Source organism: Puma concolor, chromosome B1, assembly GCF_028749965.1.
Source record: "Puma concolor isolate L17-30 chromosome B1, mPumCon1.1.hap2, whole genome shotgun sequence".
NCBI lineage: Eukaryota > Metazoa > Chordata > Mammalia > Carnivora > Felidae > Puma > Puma concolor.
The window spans coordinates 204,412,219-204,431,464 of NC_141670.1; the positions used below are offsets into that span (position 1 = coordinate 204,412,219).

General features: G+C 61.5%; 1 protein-coding gene across 10 annotated transcripts in view; it reads right to left on the reverse strand.

Annotated features, from left to right (window-relative positions):
• Nucleotides 1-19,246, reverse strand: part of ABLIM2 (actin binding LIM protein family member 2) — a 143,012-nt gene that overhangs the window by 99,459 nt on the left and 24,307 nt on the right. For 4 of the 10 annotated variants that reach the window (XR_015250631.1, XR_015250630.1, XM_086705537.1 and 1 more), the window contains exons 1-2: nucleotides 19,117-19,236; nucleotides 3,588-3,731 (exon numbers count right to left, since the gene is read on the reverse strand). Coding sequence is in view for 2 of the 10 variants with exons in the window: in XM_086705537.1 (XP_086561663.1) it covers nucleotides 3,588-3,731; nucleotides 19,117-19,141 (169 nt within the window). In the remaining 8 variants the exon portion in view is untranslated. Of the gene's footprint in view, nucleotides 1-3,587; nucleotides 3,732-19,116; nucleotides 19,237-19,246 lie in introns of those variants that run through there. The other 6 variants (XR_015250629.1, XR_015250628.1, XR_015250627.1 and 3 more) reach the window with 3 other exon arrangements.

The following is a 19,246-nucleotide window of genomic DNA, read 5'->3' on the forward strand; positions in this document are numbered from 1 at the left end:
GGGCCGGCAGACGAAGCTTTCCTTTGGTTCTGGAAGCCGTTGGTTGGTTTCTCATAAATGCCCCGGGGGCACCCCAAAAGGAGAGAATGTGGGCATTTTGTACCACTCCCTTGTCACCCCCAGGTGCCCAGAGCAGCTCTCCGGTGGCGGTCCCAGAGAGATGTGCCCTTGTGGTCGACCCCACAGGCAGAGCCAGTGGGCTCGCTGCCCTGCCCACCTCCTTCCCTCCTGGGGGGACTTTCCCGCCATCACGGTCCTGCTCAGCCCTGCTGCTTCTCGGATCAGAAAACGCCCGCTTGCTGGGCATCACGGGTGGATGTGGCCTCCTGTGGTCGTCACTTAGGGGCCGGGGCCGTGTTTCCAGGGCGCTGCGAGCAGGGCGCAATCAAGAACCAGGGTCCTAAAAGCGCAGACCTTGGCCGCACACACAAAGTCAAGGGGACCACACTGGGCTCTCCAGGCAAATTTCAAGCTGTTGGTAAACACGCTTTCACTTCTTTCTTGAGGACCTACTACGTGCTGGGTGTCTTCCACGTTTGGTCACATGTTGCAGCGTGAGAATAGAGGCGACAAGATCCCTACACGCAGCCGGAATCCCACGTCCCCGCACGGTGGACACCAGTCTCCGGCCCCTGGACCCTTCCCCACGCCCACCGTGGCCCTCCGCACAGAGGTCTGGGGAAACGAAGGTGGACCGGGGCCCTCCTCTGTCCACTGTCCCTGGGCCCCAGAGCCGAGAGCCTCACAAGGACCCCTCCCCATCACTCATTCTGCTCCAGGCTTTTCCCACGTCCGCCAGGCACGCACCCCGCGTTCTCGTCTTCGTCCCAGCTGCTCCCTCTGGCTGCAAGGCTCTTCCCAAACGTCCCTCAAGTCTTCACTCAGGTCACCTCCCCTGTGAGGCCCACCCTGATTGCTCAACGGAAAACAGCAACTCTGCCCCTCTTCCTCCCTTCCTGTCTGGCACCTTCGAGCACATGGTAAGATGTACCTATCCTGTCCAGTGTTTCCCGCCCGTCCCCCGTTTACCAGAACGTGATCTCCATGAGAAGAAGGGTGTCCGTCGTGCTCACGGATGCCTCTCAAGCACCCAGAACACCGCCTGAGCATGGCAGCTGCCCGAGAAATGTTGCTGTACAAACCCCGAGGTTAGAAACGTGCGTAGGACCCACACGAGCCGGTGGTGGCAGAGGTGGGATTTGAACCCAGACCTCCAAGCATCAAAGCCCAAGCCTGGGGCATCCATGAGGCAGAGTGTAATTACATAATTATTTCGTGGGCTCTCCCAGGTAAACTGAGGCACGCCAAACACGTGCCAAGGTGGCAAGAACCCATCCCACCGGGGCCTCTTGTGAGATGCTGTGGGCGCCTGGCAACGTGCCCACCCAGGGACAGACATGACTGGTCTCTGTGAATCGCCATCCTCCTTCTTGGTCCTCTGTGGCCCTGTGGGTGGACACGTGACCTGGTTCCGGCCAATGAGCCATATTAGAAGTCTTTGGGAGAGCCTCAGGGAAAGGGTTCTCCCTGATCAAAGAAGGGAGAATCATGTGAGCAGGGAGGCCTCTGCCTGTGTCTATCCCTCTTCCCGAGTTGGATACTATCCTGTGAGGATGTGATGCTTGGAGCTACGGCAGCCACCTTGAGACCATGAAGAGAGGCACCTCTGCCATGCCCAGGATGCGGGGGGGGGGGGGGGCGAGGGAAAGTGGGGGTGGGGCAGTGAAGAAACCTGCATCTTTAATGACCCTGTTGAGCTGTTAAGTTACCCAACTCTGGGGAAAGGGGCCACTTCCAGGCTTTACGTTAAGACGATAAACATCCGAGGTGCCTGGGTGGCTCAGTCGGTTAAGTGTCCGACTTCGGCTCAGGTCATGATCTCACAGTTCGTGGGTTCGAGCCCCGCGTCGGGCTCTCCACTCAACACAGAGCCTGCTTTAGGTCCTCTGTCCCCCTCCCTCTCTGCCCCTGCCCTGCTCTCTCTCTCTCTCTCTCTCTCAAAACTAAATAAGCGTTAAAAACCAGATGATAAGTATCCATGTTGTTTAAGACACTAGGAGTTGGGTATTCGTTTTTATTCATCCCAAAGTGCCCTCAGTGACTCAGAGGCTTTGCACTTTCAGACAAACTGGATAGACGCCCAATCGGAGGCCGTGTAACCTTCACGCTTAAACAAACACGGTTCTTTCCAGCCTGCAGGCAACCTCAGCCGCCCCACGTCGTTCTGAGCAGGTGAAGCAGAGATGCCCCCACCGCCAAGGGCAGGGGCCCCGCTGGGCACAGCCGCCCGGCACGGCGTGAGGCTCTGTGGCTGCCTGCGCGTGTGGGCAGCGGTCTCGAAAGGGGGCCCGCGTGCCCACAGGCTCCTGCCACCCGTGCCACCCCCACAGCAAGCGCTGGGAGTGGCCGCGGCGCACAGAGGCGCGTCCCGGGTGCCCGCCAGCACCACCCGCCTGCGGCCCGTGACGAAGGGGCCGCGGCTTTTCCAGGGCCGCTCACGGAGGACAAAGTGATCTGTCCCCGGTGACGCTGTGGGAGGGCAGGGGCTCCCCTCCTCCCAACCCCCCCCGGGTCAAACCAGGACTCCGTTCTGATGCTTTTTATCACGTTCCTAAGGCCTGTGCTTCCGGACCATCCTTGGAAACACGGCGGCCACTTCCCCTGTCTTTTAAAGTCAGCATCGAAAAAGAGCATTTTAATGGATTTTGCTTTTCGGACACAGCAAATTGATCTTTTGGAGAGTAGAGAGAGGTAACCCAGACAAATCCCTGGGAAGCTCTGATGAAAAGGAGAAGCTTCAGGCGAGGGGGGTGGGCACTCTCCATCCGGAGGTGGGGCACCGACCACAGAAGGGGTGGGGGCATGGTCCGCAGCGGGGGAGCCGCGTCGTAGGCAGAGGTGGTGTCCCCAGGACGCTGCAGGGTCGCCGTTCTCACACGCCCACACGGCGCTGCCCCGTCCTTTCCCAGAAAACACCACTTCCAGGCTGTGCCCCTCTGACGGGCAGGGCCAGGGTCACCCTCAGACCGAGGGTCCCAGGACACTCCCACCCCTGCCAGAGATGGTGTCGCCCCAGAGGTCCCTGGGTGGGGGCCACTGGGGGCGCTCGGGTCTTCCCTGGGCCACTGGCCCCGGCAGGACCCCCGAGTCTCCCACAGCACTCTGCCCGGCACCCTGCCCGGGACTCATCAGAGGCCACCATCCAGCCCTGGACAGGCTCCCACATCTCCAGGCCCCAGCCGCCCCCTCGAGTGACAGTCTCGGGTCCCTCACAGGGCCGCTGGCACAGGGGGGAGCCTGGGCCCCCAGCCCCATCCCCCTCCGGCCCTGCAGCACCCCGCAGTCAAACCGCCGACCTGCTCCCCACACCGTGTGCACCTGCCCCTGCCGCCTGGGTTGGCCTGACGGGCTCCTCCTCACTCCAAGTCAGAACCCAAACACCACCTCCTCTGCGAAGCCCTCCCTGGAAGCTTCCAGACCCTTCCTCACCCCCCACCCGCAGACCTTAGTTTAGCGGGTGTATTTATGTCCTCACAAGAGCTCACCTGTCTCAGCAGGGACAAAGAACAGAGACCAGAGATGCTCACCTTTACAGACAAAGCACTTGATGTGGAAATACTTGTTCTGGACCCTCAGCACCTCCCCCTTGCACACATTTCCACACGTGTTGCACAGGATGGCCGTGCTGGGCGACTTCTCCAGGGGGCTGTGAGCAGCCTGGGGCTCCGACACTGCCGGGGGAAGAAAGGCCACGTTAAAGGGTGGGACACACCAGGCGCAGGTGAGTAAACCAGTGACTGCGCTCGCGCCCCCCCGCCCCCCCCCCCTCCGCCAGCTCAAGCCCCATAGGGCGTCAGGGCACAGGCCCATCTTCTTTCCTGGGGGACCAGAGAGAATCAGATAACTTGAGGCCACCTGGTCAACCCCAGTGAGCGGCTCCTGTCTCTGGCGCCCCACACGTGGGCCATCCGTCCCCCATCGCTGTGTGCGCGCCTGCCGTGGTGGGGAGATCTCGACCCCATCCCAAAGGGTATCCTGGTCTCTTGCTGCGTTGACCGGCAGGGCCTCAGAAGCAGCCCCCTACCCCCACCCACTGAGCCGGGCATCCCGTCTACAGCCGGGAGACCCACAGTCCTCTTTTGTGCAACAGCAATAACCACGGTCCTCCTTGGAGCGTGCTTCAAAGTCCCTCTGTGTCCCGGGGACGTGAACCTGAGTACTGGTGCGCCCTCCTTCGAGCCAGCCATGGCCTGGGGTGTTTGTGGAGGTGTAGAAACCCACCGAGGGGCAGGTCGGGGTAGATGGTCAAAGGGCCCGGCTCTGGGGCTCTTGGGGTCTGGGGGGGCCATATGCTCCTCTCCCACATCCTCCAAAAGCCCCTGTGGAGGCCAGCGGACAGGACACAGGGGCCCACAGCAGGCCAGCCCCTTAAGGAGCCCCAGCCTGGCGGTGAAGACAGCCCAAGGGGCACAGCTGATGCCGGGGGAGGCCCAGGGGCTGGGGACCAGCAGAGTCGCTTGAAACACAGGGAGGAGCCGGCCGATGGCAGAGCTGGAGGCTGGCACGGAGGCCTGCCGGGCAGGGAGCATGGCCCACGCAGGGACCTGAGCCAGCTGGATCCTTCCGACTCAGGACCAACCCGAGAAAGCCAAACCTGCTTCCCTGACCAGCCGTGTGGTCACCCCTTTCAGCGGACTTCCCGGCCTCCTGGACTCCCAGCCTCTCCGGCCTCCCATCAGACCCACCCCAGCCTCTTTCCTCCTCTGGGAAGCCCCCCCACTGCTCTGCCCGCCTCTGGGGCTCTGGCAAACGCAAGTGAGGGGGGACGACCCCCTGCTCCAGCCAGTGCTGGGGAGACAGCTTTGACTTTCTCATTTGGGGGTCTTTGCTTACTTTCACATCTTCTTTTTATTTATTTTATTTATTTTTATGTTTATTTATTTTTGAGACAGAGAGAGACAGAGCATGAACAGGGGAGGGTCAGAGAGAGAGGGAGACACAGAATCCGAAACAGGCTCCAGGCTCCGAGCTGTCAGCACAGAGCCCGACGCGGGGCTCGAACTCACAAACTGCGAGATCGTGACCTGAGCCGAAGTCGGACGCTTCACCGACTGAGCCACCCAGGCGCCCCTATTTTCACATCCTCTAATGCCACCCTCCTTTCTTGGTCTGGACAGGGTGCAGGTGGTGTACCTGGGGCAGGAAGCCTGCAGGAGAAAGCCCAGGTGGGCTGAGGGGTGCGGGGTGGCCGAGGAAGGACCTGCCACACTTCGTTGGAGCATTAAGCTACTTGTACCCACGCACACCCATGAACACGGTTGTCTAACGCCAGCTTTGAGCGAGCACCACACCTCGGGGTCTCCTCGTAAACATCAAGGAGGTCACGCCAGACAGAGAAGGACATTTCTCCATCCGATTCCCCCCCCCACCCCTTGCCCCCCAGGACCCCGCATCCCGGCGGCCCCCCATCCACCAGGGCGGGGTTCCTCTCTGCTGCGGTCCCCGCCCGAGGTGGGGACATTGCGTGGGTGGCACAGAGGGGGAGCGGGCCATGCTGGGGACAGCAGGCTGTCTGAGGAGGAGAAGGCTGTGAACACCCCGAGGGCAGCAGGGTTCCGGCTATCTGGGGACGAGAAGCAGGTGCAGGAAAGGAGGTGAGCGGCATGAAAAGTAATTTGGCGTCTCCCTGGGCACCCTGGGCCGGGAGTCCGCGCCTGCCTTGTGCCTCCAGAGGGATCCAAACAGCAGACTGCGGGTGCGGAGCCCGGCGGGGCCCCTCGAGTTCTGCTGCCCTCCTGTAGCCGCAGCGACCCTCCCCGCTCTAGCTGAAGTGCCAACACTGGGCTCTCCCTGTGATTCTCCTTCCTGAAGAACGAGTGCAGAAACCGACTTGATAAAATTAGCGGAAGAAGGCAGAGGGCAGGATTTGAATTTAAGACTCGAAATTCAAGACTGGGCTTCAATTTAAGACTCCCCTTGCGGGATGAGCCGCTGGAATCCGGGTTTGAAGCCGGTGAATGGCCCGGCGGGCTATGGAGTCACCCTGTCCTCCTCCGAGGCTCCATGGAGACTGTGCAGGGGCGGTGGGGGCGGGGGGGGGCGGTGGAGGGAGGACTGAGATCCTCGACACTGGACACTGTTATCTTCTCATCTGTCAGGCATACAAAGGACAACAGCCGATCGTCTGTCCGTGAGCAGACAAGCAAGTTTTTATACTGCTGGGATCTGGCTCAAGGCCAGGGAGGGAAGGTCACTGTCAGAGTCCCGGGGGGGGGGGGGGGGAGTGCAGGCCGTGGGGGCAGATGGCCTGGGCGCAGCCCCAGCCTCACCTCCTATGTGCTGTGACCTGGAACGTCCAGCCTTCCACGCAGCCGTCCCTCCGCCCGGCTGCCTCGTTCAATCACCTGCCCCAGAGCGTTGCTAGGATGTGGGCTGGGTGCACAAGAGCTATTGTCACTTTCCAGAACACACGGCCTGAACACCCTCAGTTGCCTGGCTCCTGGAGATATATCTGACCTGCGGGCAGAGCTGCTTTAAGACACGCTTTGCTGAGGGGACCCAACCCTGCCCACGGAGGAGGGGACCCTCTAAAGCCTCCTGGGACCTCCGGGGCGGTGAGAGCGGTGGTGCTGCCCTCTGGTGGCGGGAAGAAGACACTGCGCCACGGAGACAGCCGTGGGCCTCGTGCACAGGTGTTCCCTCCGGCCGGGCACCTGCCCGGATCCCACCCGTGAATCCTGCAGATCTGCGGCGTGGGCCCTCTGACCCCCCGAGACGGACTCAACCCTTGCGCCTCCTGCACATGCCCACTTGCAAGAAACCCCCATACGCAGACCACGCTGGGGTATGTGCTCTCTGTTGTCCCTGATGCTGCTGAAGGAGCTGAGGCCCAGAGAGATGGCCCAGGCCCGGCGCGTGACGACACCCAGGGTTTTCTCCACTCGGCCCCGGGACAGGGATGGGCTGTTCTGGCCAGGCCTGGTGTCCGGGGTGTGGGTAGTACATTAAAAAAAAGAGAATTCTCGAGAAACTAGCTACCAAGCCTCAAAAAGACAGGGAGAATCCTACATGCACGTTACCAAGAGAACGAGCCCGCTACGGGGCTGTAGGATCCCACGCACAGGGCATTCTGGAAAAGGCAAAACCATGGAAACAGGAAACAAAGATCAGCGGTCGCCAGGGCGTGGGGGCGGGAGGGGTGAACGGGCACACAGAGGGCGTTTACGGCCACGAGACCCCCGTGGGGACACCTGTCACGGCACACTCGTCCTGCCCGGAGTCACCCCAGCGGAAACTTCAGCTCATTCTACGGCAAGCACACCCCACCACCGCAAGATGCAAACCCCAGCGGAAAGTTCCGAGTGTGGCGTCCACGGGAACCCCGCTGTCTGTTCGGTGTTGCTGTGGACGGACGGCCACTCTAGGAGACGACGTCGGGGAAAATTTTTAAACGAAAAGGAGAGAGAGAGAGAGAGAGAGAGAGAGAGAGAGAGAGAGAGAGAGAACGGCCACGCCGGAGCCCTAACCACACGCACAGCGGGCTCTTCGCACTACAGACCCCCAGCCGTGATCATCACGTAAAACATAAACACGAGTGGCATGAATCGATCCCACAAAGGGCTGTGGCCACTTAATCCCCCTGTGCTAGTGAAATCCCGGCACCGGGGGGCCTCGCAGGGAACAGGAATTACTACAGGCACCACCACTGCGTAACGCCCGCGGTCACAGGGGAGGGACGCGGCCAGCGCGCCCTGACCGGGGGCCAGCCCCGCAGCCCCCGCGATGCCCGGCAGCCCCTCCAGGCTGCGACCGTGCTCTCTCTCCAGGAGAAGCCGTGTGCTGCTGGAGCTGGGACGGGAGCCAGCAGGGCGGGCTGTGACATCCGGGGGCGGCCGCGTGACCTTGGAGAGCTGACCGAATCCCAAGAAGCCTCAGTTTTCACATCTATAAATTGGAGCTCGGTCTCCTGAGGAATTGTTTTAGGCTCCATTAAAGTCGAGGAAGCCCCTGGTGCAAGGCTGTCCTGGTGGTCCCCAGGTCCCCAGATCTCGGGGGCCTCCCCGCAGCTGGGGGTGGGGACGGGGAGGAGGCTGCCAGGAGGGAGACCGGAAGCTCCCAGAGGGCCATGCCTCGGCTCACACGCCAGCCTCGTTTGTAGATGTCCCCAGATTTGCCTCCACGCTCCAGTCACCTCGTGACGTGGTGGGGTAGACGACGGAGGGGGTGGGGGGGCGGAGCCGGAGAGCCGTACTGACACGAGCTATGCCCCCCCCGGCCCTGACACCTTGGGCAGGTCACATGCCCTCCAAAGCCTGTTTCCACCTCCGCGATGGGGATAGGCATTCCCAGATGGGGGACCCCGATGCATCTCCCACTTCCCAGACCGCAAAGCACCTGCCGTTCGTGATCCTCGGGACATTTCTAGCCGTTTCTTCCGTTTTCTCATGTTGGTGCTGGTGTTCTGTTCCTTCCCCGAGGGTCCAGTTCGTGCTGGAGCCCGGGCTGGCTGTGCCTGGCAGGGCCAAAGACCCACAGTCCCTGGTCATCTGGTGCAGGGTTTGCTCCGGATGGACACGCACCTCGGTACAGGACGTGGGACCCTGTGCGCTCCAGTTCTGACTGGACCCCGTGGCCCCGCCAGCCGTGATGGCTTCGCTGTGCTCTCCCCTCTGCTGTTTGCATCCTGCAAACCACCGGCCGGGGTTCCAAACTGCGTGACTGTGTTCTAATATCAAATAGCCTCATAAACCATGCATGCACACCCACTCCTGAGACTCCGATATACCCAGGGTGGGTCCCAGGCACACAGGGGGCATGGACCTCTGTGCAATCAAGGAGAACTTCTGGGAGGAGGTGACACGAGGTAGGCAGGTGCCTTCTGGGTCTTCAGCAAGGGCACGTCACCGTGCTCATTTCCATCACGGTCCCGACCGCGCTGGGTGGCCCCCGCCCGTCGGCCTGTGTGCCCGCCTCCCCCCGCGTGGAAGGCCCCCAGGGCCAGGGGCCAAGTCTGGGAAGTGTGTGTCCCTTGGGCCCGGTGTGGGGGAGGTGGCTCTCACACGCCCCGCGTGGCCATAAGCATCCCTGTGGCTTGCGCACCCCTCCGGCACGCGTGTTTCTTGGCGCTGGTTTTCTAAGTACAGAGTTAATGACGCCCCCACCCCCATGTCCCGGAGGGTCTGTCTGCCCTGCCCTCAGAACGCTCTTTTACAGGCTGTGCCTCAGGTCAGGAGTAGGTCGCGCTCTCTCCCGCCGCCCTCCCCAGTGCTGCGTGTCGGAAAATCACTTCAAATCACACGGGAGCACTCCCTTCGCTAACCTACTTACGGGCCGACTGCTAATTATAATCACGGAGCTGGCCGTTCTCTCCGAGGCCGTCGGCAGCCTGGGCCCAGCAAGCAGGCTCCCCAGACGGGCCAGAGGGGCGATCCTGTCTGACCCTTCCAGGAAGCCATTCATCCAGTCCTCCACCAGCGCCAGCGAAGACGCTGCGGGTACCTGCTCCCTGCCGAGCTCGGGGCAGTTCCCGCCCCCAGGGGTCTGCACTCCAGGGCACAGAGTTGGGGGACAGAAACACCCCACCCAGAAGCTCGTGGCACCAGACGCCTGAACTCCCGTAGCAGCCACCCTCAGGCCCGTTTCGATACCCACACCATCGGACCGCAGGGACCCCTGTCCCCCTGGGGATGCCACCTCGTGGGAAGCTGTTCCCTCCACCCCCCGGGAGTGACCTGGCCCTCGGCCGGTTCCCCACAGATGTGGCCTCTGGTTTCTCTGTGGGGCTGAGTGCGCCCACACGAGCCCTTGACCTGCCCCAGGACCAGACTGCAGTCGGCCGGCAGCGATCAGCTCTGCTTGACCGGGTTCTAGGACGGGGACATGGGCTCAGCACAAGCGTTCGCAGGCAGAACTGAGCATGTTAAAGTGTTGCACACTCCCGGCCAACTTCTGCCCGACACCATGACGTCTGGGGGCAGAGCCACCGGGGGTCCCCTGGGCCCCGCTCAGGGCCGGGGACACGGCGATAAGTGTCTGCTGGGTGGCTGAGCCGAACCTCCTCTCCCGTTCACCCCACTGCGCTGAACGTCCCCTTCACCCTCGGGGGCCCCGCACCCAGCCCAGCGCCTGGCACCTGCTAGGCATTCGAGAAATAGGACGAATCAACACACACCACACTGAACTGCAACATTTTGGGACAGGTGCCTTGCCCGTCTCCACCTGCACGCCGCGTGCCTGGGCATCCGGCAATGTGACCGCCCCTCCTTCTGGAGGTCTGGACGCTCACCGCTCCGAGCAGTTCCTGGAGGCAGATGCCCGTCCCACAAAGCTCTTCTCCAATGTGGCTTTACCACATCTCCCACTAAGTGTCGGGGTGGGAGACCCCTCCCCTGGAACACGGGTGGACATCTGGGGACGGCCTCGGCCAACAATGTGATGGAAACAACTCCACGTGGCTTCCAGGCCAGATCATCACGCCACAAGCTTGCTTTTAAGGACGCTCCTTCTTGGAGCCCAGAGGCCACGCTGTGAGGAAGCACGACCACCCCAAATACAGAGGGATCGCACGCAGCACGCACGTGAAGCTGTTCTGGCCGCCAGCCACGTGGGCCACCAGCCACGTGGGCCATGACGCCTCCAGGGGCTCCATCATCCCCAGCTCTCGGGTCACCCCCAGTCTTTACGTCTTCCCAGGAGAAACCACAGACATCGTGGGGAGGACAGAAAACGCCCCTGCCGTGCCCTTTCTGGATTTCCGACCCTCGGAACCCGTGAATGTCCCAGAATGTACGTTCGGTGCTGAAGATTTGGGGCGGCGTGTTATTCGGCCACAGAAAACCACAGCCAGACCCCCAGAATCCCCTGCCAAGTCCCGACATGGCGTGCCTCCCCCTCTGCACACAGCCGGCCTGAGGCTCACTCCAGACCTCTCCAGACACAGGAACGTCCCTCCCTCCACGGCCCAAGTCCCACGAGGATGTGCTGGCTGCTTTGATTCAGGGAAGGAAATGCCCAAAGTCTGGCATGACATTGTCTGGAGTCCTTCCTGCCACCCTGGGGTAGACACTCTTGTGCCCTTTTGGCAGAGTGAGAAACCAAGCTCAGAGAGGTAAGCTAACCAGCCCAAGGCCACACAGCCAGGAAGGATGGAGTCAAGATTCAATCCCCGGTCTGCCCTCCTCCCGCCAACCTACCCTGGCTCCCAAGTCCCAAGTGTCTCGGGAGGTCCCCATTTGGACCTGGTGGGAGACTGTCCCCTTGAGCCCACGGGCTCACAGCAAGGGGACAGCCCAGACGACAGAGCCCCCAGGACAAGCTCCGGCAAGGTGGCAGGACCAGGGAAGGCGGCCTTGAGCACCAGCAAGGTCAGGTCCTTTGCTCGGGTCCCTGACCTGCTCAATACCCTGCCCACAGCCCATAGGACCCATGTCCCCGAGGGACCCCCACGCCTCCACGCCCCGCGCCCACCTGGTTCCCTGACTTCTCCCCCACTGCTTGCTGACCCCAGACCCTTTCCCAAAGTTGTCCCAGCACCAGCCCCGGCCCCCGCCACGCCGTCTCCTGGGAGTGAGGCTCCTGCCCCTTCACCTGCGAAGACGATTGACCCCTCAGGCCTCCTCTGTACCCACAACGCGCTCACGGGGAGCCCGCGTGCTGAGCCCCACGCCCCGGGGGGTGCTCTGGGCACTGGCTCCTCTCGATGCTGCAGCAGTGGGGTCCCCCTGGGCCACCGACTGCCACCTGGAACAAGCGAAATCTCCTCTCCAAAACGGCCAGTGAACCTCTGGCCGCCTCTGCTGGAGACCCCACTGGGGGCTCCCGTCTCTCTCTGGGGCCCCCTAAAGGCCAGCACGGGGCTTGGGGAACAGAGGACCCAGTTCACCTCAGACCGCCTGGGTCACGCTCCCCGTCCAGGAGGCCTGGGTGTGGGTGTGAATCCTGGGCCACCCCGCCCAACGTGGGCCCCTTGCTCCCAGGGCACTGCTGCGGGCCCTTTGGGTAGGTTGGGGGAGCTGCACAGGGTCAACCCCGCCAGACCCAGGGAGGCCAGGAGTCAGAGATCACTCTCCATCGGAGTGACAGCAGCTCGGCGTCTGGATCCCGGCAGACCGAGCTCAGACCCCCGCTGCCCCGTGGTTCTTCCTGCCCGGAGATGGGAGCACATTCCCACAAAGTCACTCTCAGCCACACACAGCCTGGGGTGGGGGGGGAACACCAGGCAGCCCCACGGAGCCTGGAATGAGCCTCATACTTGATGGGGGGAGGGACGAAAAGCCGGCCCTGTCTCCCTCCCTCCCTGCAGAGTATGTGTGGTCAAAAGGGGGGCCCCAGGGGCCACGGAAAGAGCCCATCTGTGACAGCTGAATTGTGTCCCCCCCAGATTCATACGTTGACCCCCTAGCCCCCAGCGCCTCAGAATATGACCTGACTTGGAGGCAAGGTGTTTACACAAGTGGTCAAGCTAAAGTGAGATCATCGGGTGGCCCTGCTCCAACACGACTGTCCTTATGCACAGTGGGCATCAGGACACAGAGGGGACCACGTGCAGACACAGGGACAGGACAATTGTCTGCAAGCCGAGGAGAGATCCTTCCCTCACGGCCGTCGGAAGGACCCCACCCCGGCGACACCTTGATCTCAGGGCCCCCTCCCCTCCAGAATGTGAGCCAACATCTGCTGGACAAGCCCCAGTCGGTGGGACTTTGTTACTGCATCCCCAGGAAACAAATCCACCATCCCCACGGGTGGAAAGAGCCAGAAGCCAGGCCTGGGATGTGCTGGTGCCCCACCCCCCCAAGCCTGTTTTCCATCCGCAGGGGGACGATGATGTTACCAGCCACCCCCACCCCTCCCCCCGCCAGGCTTTCTGAGGAGGGAGACGGGGCAGGGCTGGCCCGTGGCGGGGGGCTCCTTCCCGAGGCAGAAGCGGGGGGCAACGCGGCCGTGAGCAGCCCCGGAAGCTCAGGCTGGCCGCAGGGCCTCCCGCAGGCCTCAGCCGGGGCTCCTGGCAATTCCCAGGATGCCCCACGCTCCAAGCAGCTGGTCCGGGAGGCCTCTCCACCCACGTCCCCGAGGGTATTATTTCATTGCCGGAAGAGCGGCTCCTCCTGACCGGAGAGGCATCTGAGGACCTCACGGGCGGCATTCCGGAAGGTCAGGGCATCTGGGCCCGTCCTGTCCCCACACAGGCCCAGGGGAAATGGCCAATGGCAGAGAGGGGGGGGCCCCGCCCAGGTCACACAGAGTCTGGGCAGGCCGGGTGCAGGGCGGGGGTCTCCAGGCCCCCAGGCCGGTGCTTAACCCTCCGGTCACATGGCCACAGGCCAGGGTGGTCACCTCTAGAGCAGTAAGCGACTCTGTCTGGGTCGGAACGTACATCCAGGGTCCAGTACCCGGCATATGCCCCAGTAAACGTTCCTCAAATCTAACGGGAACAGGACACATATCCGATGACTCAAAGCACTGCACGGGGCACCAGCACGGGTGACAATGACGTGTGTGACATCATCTTTCGGTTCCCGTTCCCCGGGCTAAGTGCCAGGCACTGCATTCGGCGGTTTGCGTCCCCGATCGGCTCCCAGAGCAGGATACAGGGACGGGGGACAGCTGAGACAGGAACGCGGGCCACGTGACCTCCAGCCCCAGCTGTGGCCTCCCACCGAGATCTGTGAGGGCCGAGGCCCTCCCGCCGGGCCAGCTGCCACGGGACCCCGTCGGTGTGGGGCCCGCTGGCTGGAGGCTGCCAGTGCGCCCCCGGTGCACCCTGGCCAGTCAGGATCACCAGCCTGTGCAGCCCAGGACTCAGAAGACAGGGCTGCAGCCGTGACCCGGAGACACCCCGCCCGGACGGGGGCCCAGCTGCCCCACTGGACACCGTCGGCAAGTCCAAGCCCCTGGGAGCGCCCTTGGCTTTGGATCCGGCAGGGGTGGCCACAGGGGTCTGAGAGGCCACTGTCCCCCCTTGACCTCGCCTCCCTGTCTGTGTCCCAGGAGGACACCGCCCATTTCCTGAGGCCCACTGAGCACCGGCCACCTCTCCTCCAGTCGTCACTTCATTCACACAACTGGGAACTGGCCTCTGGTGGCAGCTTTACAGATGGACAGGCAGAGGTTCTGAGCGGCGAAGCCACTTGCCCGGGCCGGGACTGGACCCAGGTCTCCCCTGCCCACCGCGCCATGCTGGGGGGAGGCGCGCGAGGGACCTGGCGGGTGTGTGTGGCCTTCCAGAAGGACAGTCGAGTCTGCCTCCACAGGGCCCCTGCTCCTCAAACCCGTTTCCCAGCTTCACCATCTTTGCCGACACCGAGCAGCCTGGGGACGGGGCGGCTCACAGCCCTTGGAACAAGCACCCGATTAACCTCCAGACCCGGCTGCGGCTCCCAACGGGCCCAGAAGGACCCTCCTCTGCCCAGGTGGGATTCAGGGCCTCTGCGTTCCTCCCTGCCAGCCGGCAGCCCTTACTCGGGGTCTTCAGTCCCTTCCTGCCCCTCCCCAGTGCCTGGCCTGGCCGTCTCCATCCCAGGCCCTCCAGACGCTCGCATGGTGCGTGGAGACCCTGATCCCTGCGTCCAAAAGCAGCTACTGGTGCCCGAGCCCCCAAAACCCACAGCACATTGTGGGGCCCACGCCAGAGTTCAAGTTAAAATTCCCCCAACCTGCTCCTCGGGGCTCGTGCGGCCCCTCCCCCGTCCACGGCGAGCGTCCAGGGCAGCAAGGGGCCCGCTGGGCGATGTCACTTTTCTCCAGGAAACGTGAGCGTTACCAGCCTGTTTAGTGGTCTGTGTTGGTGATAAAGGGTCTCAGTCTGCATCTGAAAATCGTGGCCGGGGAATCCGACCACACCAGATACCCCAGGCCACCAGGACGCAGGGGTGAGCCTGGAGGGGCGGGGAGCCTGCGGGACGTCTGGCCGCGGCTTGTGGGCCCCCGTTCTCACCTCTGCTGGGCAGCCGTGCCCCTCCAGGCCTCCGTGCCCTCCCTCCTTCCTCCGTGGGACCGCCAGGGTCTGGGGAGGATAACACCAGACGCTCATGGGAGCCCCTGAGACACATCTGCCCAGTGGGGCGGCGTCTGGGGGTGAGGTTGGGGGTCCCCTTGGAGTCATGGGGCGGGGGGCGACCACCAGCGCTGACCTACAAGCGGGCAGAGGCAAACTTCAGCTTCCCGTGATTTGGGGGCTGTAACGGCATAGGAGCAGACGCGGGCGGGTTCAGGGAGGATGTGACGATGCCCCCCGTCCGGTGTGGGCCCGAGAGCTGTGACCACCCCACTGTGCAGATAAGGAGCCTGGGGCTCAGAGATGCTCAGCAGCTTGGGAAGATCACACAGCTGTAGCTGGAACGGGGAGGGGGGCGGTCACAGGACTGGTTTGTCCTCCTCGGGCCCTTCCCCCACTCACGTGCGGGCCCCTCTGTGCTTTCCTCCTGCTCGCTGGGCCACGGAAGGGCCGTGGCAGGGGAAGCATGTCCTGGGTCTAATTAAAACCAGGCATCCAGCGTGCTGGCCTGGGGCCCAGGGAAAGCTGAGACGTGCAGGACATCAGTTCGACACACACACCACACCGCCCGTCACCCCGACGTCTCCCGGGGCATTTCACGCGCACTGACAGCGTCCAGTGCACAAACCGACAGCCACAGACCCCACCCCCCTCTGAGCTCAGGCGCACCAGGGTCACCAATGCCTGGTCACACAGCCCGTCCGCGGTGACGGGCCCCTGCTCCACCCGGAGGGGCCCAGACGTGTGGCCTTCTGATGTCACGTGGTGCTGCGTGGGAGCCCATCCTGGAGCCGCTGCCCACCCCCCAAGACCACAATTCCTTAGGTTTCGACAACAAAAATACCTTCTTTTTGGTGACCCAAACAGCACACAGAAGTTGAAGAATTACAATCCCTGCTAACCTTCTACGCTGACATTAGCCACCGTGACCATCCCAGCAGGCAGTCCCGTGAGCCGCAAACAAGACGTTATCCATATACGTTCTCACACACACACACACACACACACACACACACACACACACACGCACACCTAGGACGTGTGACATGCTATGACCTAGGATGCGATACAATATAACAACGTAATCTTCTCGGGGGACAGAACCAATGCCTTGCCCTCGTGTCCCAGATGTACTCTCTTCAAAAACAATACCCTGAGCACACGCCCAGGACCCACGCCGCTCTCCAGAAGGTGCCCCGCGTCCACTTCAAACAAAAGTTTTATTGAGCTACAATTCACATGCCACACAACTCACCTGCCTAAAATGCACAACTTTATGATCATTGGTGTAAAGGTGACCCTTGAACGACACGGGGTTGGAGGCACCAACCACCCCTAATGCAGTTGAAAATCCAAGCATAACTTTTGAGTCCCCAGAAACTTAACGACTACTAGCCTCCTGTTGGCCAGAGCCTACGGACAACGGATACAGTCGATTAACATGTATTTTGTATGTTACATGTACTATATGCTGGGGTTTTACAATAGCGTAAGCTAGGGGAAAGAAAATGCTATTAAAAATATCATCGGGGGGCGCCTGGGTGGCTCAGTCGGTTAAGCGTCCGAATTCAGCACAGGTCATGATCTCGCGGTCCGGGAGTTCGAGCCCCGCGTCAGGCTCTGGGCTGATGGCTCGGAGCCTGGAGCCTGTTTCCGATTCTGTGTCTCCCTCTCTCTCTGCCCCTCCCCCGTTCATGCTCTGTCTCTCTCTGTCCCAAAAATAAATAAACGTTGAAAAAAAAAAATTAAAAAAAAATATCATCGGGGGGGCACCTGGGTGGCTCAGTCGGTTAAGCGTCCGACTTCAGCACAGGTCATGATCTCAGGTTTGAGCCCGCGTGGGGCTCTGTGCCGACAGCTCGGAGCCTGGAGCCTGCTTCGGATTCTGTGTCTCCCCCTCTGCTCCTCCCCTGCTCACGCTCTGTCTCTTTCTCTCGATAATAAATAAGCGTTAAAAAAATTTAAAAAAATAAAAATAAATATCATCATAAGGAAGAGAAAACACATTTCCTGTGTTGTATGTATATTTGCTGAAAAAAATCCACATGTAAGTGGACCCGCTCGGTTCAAACCTGTGTGGTTCAGGCATCATCTGTTTTCACAGAGTAGGGTGTCGGTCGCCACGATCAATTTTAGCACATTTTCATCGTCCCAGAAAGACTCCCCCGCCCATTTCCGTCACCCCCCATCCCTCCTCTGTCCCAGCCCCTGACAACTGATAATTGACTTTCTGTCTCTACAGATTGGCTTCCACGGTTCATCCGCACTGGAGCGTGAGTCAGGGCTGAAGGCTCTTAGCGGCCACTAACGTTCCATCCCACGAACGCATCCACCTGCCAGTCTATGGGCTCTAGGGTTGCTCCCACTTTTGGGCCTGCTGTGACCATTCGGGCACGATCTCCTTTGTGTGGACATGTGAGTCCATTTCCCTTGGGTACGTCTGAATTGGGAAGTGGCCATTCACACGGTGACTCCGTGTCTAGCCATCTGAGGACCCGCCAGACCTTTGGCTAGATGGCTCTGCCGTTTCCCATCCCTACCAGCCGCAGGGGGCGAGCCTCCAGAGTCCCCACATCCTTGTTTTTCCGACCACGGCCACTGAGCAGGTGGGAGCTGCCCATACCCACGACTAGTGATGTTGAACACCTTTCGTGTGCTTGTTCAGACTTGAAAATCTCTTGCGGAGAAGCGTCTTTTCAGACCCTTCGTCCATTTAATGTGCTTTCTGGAGACCCGAGCCATAAGGGTTGTGTGCATGTTCCACACATAAGTCCTTGATCGCATACAACACTGGCGACGGCCGTCTCCAGATTTGCAAGCTGTTTTCATCTTCCTCATAATGTTCTTCGTGGGATGAGCATGTTTAATTTTGACGACATCCAATTTATTTGCGTTTTCTTTGGCTGTGTCCGTGCTGTCGTTTCTAAGAAAGCACCGCTTCATCTGAGAGCACAGAGATTTAGCCTGATTTTTTTTTTCCTAAGGGATCCACAGCATTTTTAGTTTTTAGCTTTTACTATAATCTTACATAAATAGAATCACATTTCCTTTACTGCAATTTTTATCACAAGATGCCATCTCTTCATCCGTGAACCGGGAACAGTGGTCCCTACTGCACAGGGTCTGGGCCATCTTTCATGACCCCTGTTCGCCCTTCGCCACCAGCGTCCCTGCCCACCGTCCGATGGGAAGGACACGGTGTGTCCGGCTGAGCAGGGAGACCCATCCCGCGTCAGCATGGAAATTCCACTGGAGAAACGCACATCGTGGTCACATGCCTGGGCTCCCGGGATCCACTGGGGATTTCAGAACAATCCGGCACAGCCACCAGGCCGGGGGGACGTCACCTGACCCCAAGCCAGCTGGTGCCGTAAGCACGGCCAGTGGGGGCGAAGCCACAAGCTTCGGGGAAACAAGTATCAAATGTCCGCCGTGTCCACTCACGACACCTCGGGCAGGGCAGCCGCAATCAACCTCAGGTTACGGGGAGGGGGGTCGCTGGGGCGCCCCCGGGAACGGCCAAGTGCCCTGTCCAGGGCGCAGCAAGGCCAGGCCAGAGGGGCTCGGGTCTCACCGGTCAGCTTCCGGGCCACGCCGCCCCAGAGCTACCCCAGAGTGTGAGGCGAGGACGGGGAGATAGGGGTGAGGGGGTCCCGGCCCCTACTCTGCAGGAAGAACCGGTGAGGGGAAGGATCTGTCCCAGCCGCCCGGACATGAGGTGCCCACTCGTGCCCAGACAGAGGCCCCATGAGGCGAGGCACCTGCGGGAGGCAGGCCCTGGACCCCCTCCCCCCACCGCCCGGGCTTCAGAAGCTCTTCCTGGTACATCCCCCCCTCCCTCTGTTCCTGGGGGGTCCAAGCTCCCTTTCCCCGGGTTTCGGCCTGTTCGTCTGTGAGATGGGTCACTGCACAGGGCTGTCATCAAGATGCCGTCATGGAAAGTCCCCAAAGCCTGGCATACAGTCGGCGCTCACAAGTGCTGGCCCTCACCACGTTCACAAACAGCGGCGCTCCGTTAGACCGCCTCCCTTCGTGTCAGACCCCCCAAAGCTTGCTTGTGGGGCTCAAGCTTTCCCCTCCGCCCGGAAGGTCTCGGCCAAAAGGGCAGTTGCCAGCTTTACCTGTGTCTCCTCCCGGCATCCCCATGGAGCGTGGCCTCCTCTCCGGGGACCGGCACCGGGCGAGGCTGCGGGCTGCGGCTGAACCAGCAGAAGAGTCTCTGGGGCCGGCACGTCTCCACACGGACTCTCC